The 8,952-nt window shown below is 38.8% G+C and overlaps 1 protein-coding gene across 1 annotated transcript; it reads left to right on the top strand.

The window, feature by feature from the left end:
• The first annotated feature begins 5,827 nt into the window (after window positions 1-5,827).
• LOC137938219 (probable carboxylesterase 7) lies at window positions 5,828-8,613 on the top strand. The gene is made up of 3 exons (XM_068783210.1): window positions 5,828-6,785; window positions 6,841-6,854; window positions 8,257-8,613. The coding sequence occupies exons 1-3, from the start codon at window positions 5,828-5,830 to the stop codon at window positions 8,611-8,613; spliced, it is 1,329 nt and encodes a 442-aa protein (XP_068639311.1).
• The last annotated feature ends 339 nt before the right edge of the window (window positions 8,614-8,952 follow it).

Below are 8,952 nucleotides of genomic sequence, written 5' to 3'. Positions count from 1 at the left end.
AATCAAGTGGTACGAGTGAAGTCATCAATGAATGTAATAAAATATTTCACTTGAGAAATGTTGGAGACACTCAGGGTCCCCATACATCAGTATGAATTAACAAAAAATGAGAGGCTTTTAATTTCTGGATGAGGTGAGTATGTGGACCTCTGATATTTACTCATTTGACATGCTTCACAATGAAGATCCATCCTCACTTTAGGAAAAATATGATGAAGAGATTGGGTGAACAGATGTCCCAACCGGTTGTGCCATAACCTGGTTTCAGTGTCACAGGTGGATGCCCTCCACCAATCACCCACTTCGTTGTAAGATCATGAAACACACATGAAGTGGGTGAGAAAGTGATACAAAAATTAAAATGTTTTGGTGAGCTGACTAACCAATAAAATATTCAAAGGGAAAGTAGGAACGGAAAGGATATCAGTGAGTGGAAGTGATTGTGTAACAGAAGTGGATCCTTTCCCTTGAACTTTAGTTTCTGAACCATCAGCAATAGTAACAAATTTATGTGAAAGACATAGAGAAACTGAGTACAGTAGATGTCTGTTACCTGTAAGATGCTCCTGAGTCAATTATCCAGGATGAAGAGGAGGCAGAAAATATGCCTGAAGCGGTGGTTACAGTGGTTGGTGAAGAAGTGCATGGGGAGGACCCCATCATGGTCTTCATTTTCTAAAATAATTCACTTTCTTCATTAGTAAAAGTATGCTTTGCAGTTGTTGTGGTAGACTGCTCTACTTTTATATCACTCACTAAGGCTTGGTTAGCCTTATTCTCATTGGCTTTATAACATCTTTGGCAAGAGTGGCCTAATCTACCCCATATAGAGCATTCTTTTAGGTGAAAGCACATGTCTCTACTGTGGCCATATCCCTTACAATGGGTGCATTCCTTCCCATCTGTTTGGTCGAAACCAGTCCTTCCACCTCTTCCTCTCCCTCCTCTATAAAATCTGCCTCGGCCTCGGCCTTGGTCAGATGGCATTCCCCTATGTCCAAAGGACATAGTGGATGGTATTTAAGTAGTAGAGGGAGAAGCGTCTGAAATATGGAGAAGTGTAACACATACATCATCAAAGTGGGAACCGCGAAAGAGCTAAGAAGGTGAGTCTTAGCAACTTCAAGATGCAGTTTAATGTTAGCAAGGCATATGGCAGTTATCAAGGTCTCTTTCTGTTTATCTTGGACAGAGATATCTGTAGAGGTTGGTTGGGCAAGTTTCCATTTTTGAAGAAAGCCTCAAAAGCGGGTCAAATATTTATGTATATTGTTTCTTTGTTTGGTGGTAAGCATCTGTTGTAAAATATCATATGACCTTTGTAAGTTGTCGGCACTTGAATACAACTTGGCGCATGTCTCCCAAATTTGTTTAGCCGTCTCTAGATGAATAACATTATTGGAGACATGTTCTTCCATATTGTTGATAAACCAACTAATAACCAATGGATCCTCCTTTAACCATTTGGTATAGAATATATCATCTTCATGAATATGCGGTCCATGGTTGGTGAGATGACCAACTAGGTCCTTTGTGATAAGAAATCGATGAACCGATGTGGATCAGTTTATAAAATTTGATACCCCCATAAGGCTAAAGTGGTGATTCTGAGTATGTGACTCTTGTGACTCATATTATCTTCAACCATAGTAGGCAAATCAAGTAAAATAGTTCTCCAATCAAGTAATCAAAATATGACCAAGTGGAAGGCTTTAACCAACTCGGTTAATGGAGATGCTTAGCATAAAAGCTAAGTAATTAATTATAATGGATAATGACTCATAAAAGGCTTAACATCATACTTCTTTATCTAGGAATCTTGTTCCCATAGATTTATAAAAAAAAATCCAATATGCACTGGTCTCAGTCACAGTATTGTGCAAACCGACAAAAACTGCCTTCATAATCTCTTCTAATCAAAGTTAATCTGAGATTCATATATTCTCATAATTTCATAAGATGAAAACATGCATAAGGACATATTTAAACCACTTCTTAATACCAAAAACCAATAGCATAAAATTAATAATATCATAAATAAATACTTATCTCATAAGTTTCAATCTTGTTTCATAAGGAGCCTTCTATGAGCAACTTTTAATCATATCTTCATAGAGCATAATGGGGATCCTAAATTGGTAGCTCTGATACCATGTTGAATTTAGGACCCCATGAATAATACCTCAAGCAAGGGGAGAGAGAAAAAAAGGAAAAAAGAGAAATGCTCTCGGGTAGAGAGAGACGAGAAAAAAATAAAGGAGATTAGAGAGAAATTAGAGAGAGAGAGCACTTCACACGAGAGAGGAGAAAAAAAGAAGAAACTTGCTTGATTGATTTCCAAGTTACAATCACCTCTATTTATAGTTGAGGAAGTGATAGAGTCTATGTATAAGTAATTTTAGGACTCCTAATTACATTCCAACTAGAACTCTCTAAGATAAGTCTATCATGATAAAATTACATTATCTATTTAAGAGACTATTTTAACTCAACTTCTAACTCTTCTTTAAGCATGTGAACCAAGATAGAAAGTCAGCCCGTGGTCTTATCTTTGTGGGTCCCATATGATCTTCAAATCTTCTATTTAATTCCAGAACATGTTCCTTATCTCTTAGCTCGAGCCACTTTGTATGAGGAGTTGACACCTCTCGAGCTCATGGTAGGTCCCACCAGCTTGTGTAGCCATGGTGGGTCCCACATTATAATAGAATTTTCAGCTAATGGTTTGGATATTTTCCTAAGTCGAGTAGCAGAAGTTCTACCCTCAGCATTTCTTGGTGCTTTGCTTCTCAGAGTAGCCTCACTTGGAGACTCTATACTGTTAGGTATTGGGATCTCCCTAATTGCACCATCTTTATCTATCTCCTCAATCATTAACCCTTCTACAATATTTGGAATGTTGTCTTCTAACTCAACGCATGTTTGATTTGTTGTCCCCACGACAATAGAATTTCCAACAACGAAAGCCAATTTTTCATATAGTGGACAACCTTGCCGCCTATACTTATCAGCTTCTTTGTTCGCCTACATGAAAAGTTATCGCTTAAAATACTTAAAATCTTGATTAATAAAGCAAGAAACATAACATTCTATGTTACGTTTACAAACCTTTATGTAATCTTGCCACACTGTCTTACTTGCGGTGACTTTCTGGGTTGTTGGATCCCACCCAAAGCCGCTAGTGTTGAGGCATATACTAAAGATCTAATAGATTTTTTTCCAAGTCCGCATGCGGTTTTTCAACTGTTCAAGTGTCTTTTGGTTTGTTGTGTCCAAATTAAACATATAGACACAATCGTTGAAAACTTCATGTTTCCAGACTCCATTGGGTAATTTGTTACCCAAATTGACTTGCTCAATGAGCAAATCAAACATTTTACTATCTTCGTCGCATGTCCATGTGTCGTATGCTCTCTTTGTAGTTTCATCCATACTGTCTTTACCTTTCCTCCTTCCAGCCATCTAAAACTCATAACAAGTAGACAAATAATCAAGAATAATTTGTTCTTCAAAAAAAGTAAAAGGAGAGGGGATGAAGAGAAGAAAAAAAGGAAGGGGGAATCCCCCCACCCCCTGCCCTTGTTACCTTACCACTTAAAAATAGTAAATGCCACTAAAACATGAAATAACATACTGATAAATAAAATAAAGGCTAATGCATATAGATAAAACATTTGAGGCTTCTATATTTTTCATATTGCCTTCCCAATAGGTAGTCCAATGGATGAAATCTCTTCACTTAGATAAATTTCCATCATCTATGTCTTTGCATCTAACTAGAACTCTTAAGTAATGTCAACTTCTTACTAAGTTTTTCCTTTTTCTTCTTTTGGAAATGATGACATAACATTTTGTTTAAAGGAACACAAAACAATGGAAAGCTCACAACAAGGGCAAGAAATAACACAGAGGTAATAAAATAAAATAAAAACGTCACAAGGACATAGAGTTCTACCAGGAATTGGACAACACCATATCTACTCTTACACAGATGTAGGTCTTTAAAAAAAATGAACACATATTTAGGTCTCACTACTTCAAAATAATGAAGAACCATAGCCAGATGAACTCTGTATATGAAGTTTGTCACTTATCATCAAAATTTCTTCACATAAGAAAGCTGACAAGAGGGGCAAAATCAAGAAGAATGATTCTGAACCAAGAAAACGAACCCTAATTTTTATCGAATCCAGTGAGAGAAACTTCACCCCCCTACAAAAAAAAAAAAGGGTTGAACTTCACCAGCTCGTACACTCAATATTACACCTTTAGCTGATACTCAAGAGGAGGAACAATATCAGTCTTGTACAAGATACCTATCCAAGAATATGTTTATCTTGAACATAACTGAAAGTATAGTTAACTTAGAGCAATGGCGACCTGGATGTAATCATCTTAGAGGTTTATTTATATATTTTATATGTAATCTGATTCTCCTTATTGCTCTTGATTTCCAAAGGACACTATCATACATAGCAAAATAGGAATAGAGAAATAAAATTAAAAAAACTAGAGAAACAAAATCAGGACTCTCAATACACAAGCAGGTGATGACATAGAGAGACATACATAGTATAAACATAGAAACATAAATTGGAGTTAACATGTAGGAACAAGAGCATCACGGAGCAGAGAGGTGAAACATGAGTGATCTCAGAAATAGCTTTCTTATGGGACAACAATTACAAGCTTCAACACCCAGCTCTAAAGAGTTTCAAGGACTTAAAACTGACAGATTTCGTTTGCAATAGTTGGATAAAATTTAAGATTAATCTCTCAAAGCGAAAGTGGGATTTTTAATAAAGAGACCCAATTACATGTATTAAACGTACATACCCACTTAATATGTTCAGCCATAAAGCCAAGAAACGATTCCACGGTTTGCATGTATCCTTACTCTGCAGGGTCTTTCATCCGTGAAAGCATAATCATACTACTAACAGAGTGCTTCTCACAGTTTGATCCAAAACAATAATTTAATTTCACAGCCAACCGCCCACTTGTGTCAACCTATTAAAGACGTTAGGTCTCCACCTCTCAGACTCGAGCTAACTAAACAGAACAGTTCAATCCAGTGAGAGAGGTTACAGAGGCGGATGAATGATTCCGAAAATAGAGCCAAAAATTAAAATGAGAAGTGGATAAACGATTCTGAAAAATTAAGAAGAATAACCATCAATTTCTAGGAAAAAGGGTTTACCCTAGTTTCTTTCAAATCAAGCTCGAGAACTTGCAGAGAGGGGAGAGAAGTTGTCAAAGGTCATCGGTGCTGGGGACAGAGAGAGGAAGAGAGTCAGCGAACGCCGGGGAGAGGTTGCAGAGGGGGCGATTGAAATCGCCGAAGGTCACGAGCGAGAGATGAGTCAAAAAAAAATTTCTCCAAAAACCTTTCATTCGAAAGCCCTCCTGACAACCTGATGTAATTGATAGAGGGAAAGTGAATTCAGAGTTCGACCCTTTGAATTCACTTTCCTTCGCGTTATGCCTAAAACAAGGGAAAGTATATTACATTTGTAATTTACTTTGCCTCCCCTCCCATCTTACATAGGGCACTAACGGGTTTTAGCACATTTTACCAAACATAAGTGAAATTAAGAGGGCACTAACAGGCCTAAGAGTGGGAAAGTGATTTCTCGAGTAGAAAGTGACAGAGAAGTGCTCCGGCCAGCGATTTCTCGAGGAGAAAGTGACAGAGAAGAAAGCTAAGAGTGGGAAAAAAAAACAAAGAAAAATCCATAAGAGTGTTATTATAAATATGTTTCCATCTGCCATTATTATCACTGTGTTTCTTCTCTTCGGTTTTTCCTCCTTATCTGTATCACTGAACATGGAAGGAGCTGAAGACACCGAGGTCTCCCTGGAGTTGCCTTCTTTAGTTCGAATCTACAAGTCCGGCCGCGTTGAGCGTCTCAAAGGCAACGACGTCGTCCCCGCATCTGGTGATTCTCCGTCCGGCGTCTCTTCCAAGGACGTCACCATCTCGCCAGACGTCTCTGCTCGTCTCTTCCTCCCCAAGGTCGTCGACTCGGGTAAGAAACTCCCCGTTCTGTTGTACATCCATGGCGGGGGATTCGTCATCGAAACGCCCTTCTCACCCACCTACCACGACTATGTTGGTTCCCTCGCTGCTGCGGCTAACGTCGTCGCTGTCTCCGTTCACTACCGCCTCGCACCGGAGCACCCACTTCCCGCTGCATATGAAGACTCATGGTCAGCTCTCCAGTGGGTCGCCTCCCACGCCGAAGGTGGCGGACCGGAGCACTGGCTCACTGACCACGGCGACTTCAAAAAGATATTCATGGCCGGAGATAGTGCCGGCGGTAATATAATCCACGACCTGGCTATCCGCGCCGGCGAGGAAGGGGCGTTGAAGGCCGGGGTCGTCGAAGTCGTGGGATCCATCTTAATTCATCCTTTCTTCTGGGGCACCCATGAAAATGAACCGAAAGATGAACCGGAAGATGTGGCCGGGGCCTGGATGAAGACGTTTTGGAAGTTGGTGTGTCCGAATTCAACGGTTAGCGATAACTTATACACAAACCCACTTGCGGTAGAGCATAGCAGGCTAGCGTGGCTCGCTGGGAAGCGTGTGCTAGTGTGCCTGGCAGAGAGGGACTTTCTGACGGTGTGGGGGCGGATGTACCACGATAGGTTGGCATCTAGCGGGTACAAAGGGACGGTGGAGATTTTGGAGACCAAAGAAGAGGGTCATGTGTTCCATCTCTTCAATCCCGACTGCGAGAACGCGAGAGAGATGCTGAAGAGAGTGGTGGACTTCATTAATCGTGATGATTAGTGGGGGGTTTAAGTTATGTTTATGTAATACGTATATATTGGAAGTTGCTTTCAACTTGGTATGGTGTTAGTTTTACCGTGGAATATTATAGTTTTCCATCTAATACACATAGGGGTGGCATCGACCCGAGCGCGAACCTGTCTATGTTCGAGCTGAGTTTGATTTAAATATTTCGAATTCGAGTTCGAGCTGAGCCTAGCCTCGAGCCTAAAATTGTTATCGAGCTTGAGCCCAATAATTTTAACTGAGTTCGAGCCAAGCTCGAACTTCAACATTCATTTATAACTTTTCAAAAAATCATGTCTCGAGTTCGAGCTCTAACATATATTTAAAATTTTTCAAAAAATACATTTTAAATAAATTGCATATAAAATTATGCATGCATTTTGAAAAATTGAGCATACATTTTACATAAAATTGGGCATGACCTCTAAATAAAATTGGGTATGACCTCTACTAAAAATTGGGCATAAGGGTGACATCGAATTGAGCTAAGCCCAAACCTTCCTATGTTCGAGCCGAGTTTGATTTAAATATTTCAAACTCAAGCTCGAGCCGACCGTAGCCTCTAGCCTAAAATTGTAATCGAGCTCGAACCTAATAATTTTAACCGAGTTCAAGCTCGATTTCTAGCCTAGTTCGAGCTTAACCTATATTTAATACTCTACATAAAATATATGTCAAATAAATTATATATAAAATTATGCATACATTTTATAAAAAGAATAACAGGGGAGGTTTGGGATTGAATCTCAATAATGGATTAGAATACACTAATATTAATCTTTTTTACTCTAAATATTGTCTAGCTCATTTTGTAATTTTTGAATCTGGCCATAAATTTACTATGGTCTCCTTAGTGCCCCTGGTTGAAAATTTATATTCTAGGAAAAACTAGAAATATTTTTCCTATGATACATATTTCCAAAAAAAAAACCCTTTAAAAAAATTCTACTACTATTAGTGACTTACTAGAAAATTACAAGAAATATTTTAAAATTTTCTTAGGAAAGTTAAATGGACCTCTTATTGCCTCTTCTAGGGAAATAAGAAAAAATAATAATTAATCTAATATATTACTATACTTATAGATTACTTTTTAATCAAATAAAATGTCAAACACAAAATTGCTATTAAAATTGCCTCATGCTAAAAGTATTACAACATCAACTATCAAATACTTATTCAAAAAATTTCTATACAGTTTTTGCTGGAAAATCTTACTTAGAAAATTATATGATTTTTTAGTAAGAATTTCCAATTATAAAAATATTTCAAAAAACAATATGAGGCTCTAATAGTTCCTAGAAACTTATTTTCTACTAATTTTTTTTTTCATAGTCCTAGAATTTTTTATTATTTTTTTCACTTGTTTATGATCTCGCATGTGCAAAATCATTTTCTCGTTTGGAGAGGGGGGTGATTTTTCCCTTCTAACTTAGGTCCTCTGGTTTCCACAGAGGACGAAGAACGACGCGGAGGAAAAAACTTTCAGCGGCGCTGGCGAAGAACTTTCGTCGGGGATAACGGTTGTGACGGAAACAAAGGCGAAGGCAAATGAGGGGGAAGAAATTGAGCGTTGGCCACATAATCGGCGGCGACGGAAAGGAAGAAGGTGGTTGTCGATAGCGACAGAGGTGGCCACAATAGCGGACAGGAGGGGCTCAACGGTGACGAGGGGAGGAAGAATTTCCCCCGCTTGCTCTGGCTCCCGCTCCGCTCAGCACTCCAGCTCTTGGTCCCGCTCTCCAATCCCAACTCCCGCGCCGCTTATTAAATTAACGAGCCAACTCACAAGCTTTCGAGTCGAACCTTGATTTGGTTGAGCTCGGCTCGTTAATTTAAACGAGTTAATCCCGTATCTCAAACTCGGCTCGAGATCTAGGTATACCGAATTGAACAGATCCGACACGGTTCGAAGCCACCCTTAAATACACATCTCACTTTATGGGCCTTTTTTATTATGATCTTATTATTTTTTTAACTAGACTATGATTTTATTTGTCTCTTTTTGGAATATTAGACGGACATGATGTGGCCTAGGGGTGGGCATATGTTGGGTTCATGTATCCTCACAGTATGAATTTGAAATTCGTAAAAACTTGTTACAAGTTTAGAAACCAAACCTATCCCCACCCAGTCATAGGATTTCATGG

This window comes from Aristolochia californica, unplaced genomic scaffold (genome assembly GCF_029961685.1).
Source record: "Aristolochia californica isolate CCGP_79_NKW_82.1479 unplaced genomic scaffold, dmAriCali1.0.hap1 SCAF_8, whole genome shotgun sequence".
NCBI classification, from domain to species: Eukaryota; Viridiplantae; Streptophyta; class Magnoliopsida; order Piperales; family Aristolochiaceae; genus Aristolochia; species Aristolochia californica.
The sequence above is the reverse complement of the archived record's forward strand: the minus strand, read 5'-3'. Positions and strand labels throughout refer to the sequence as shown.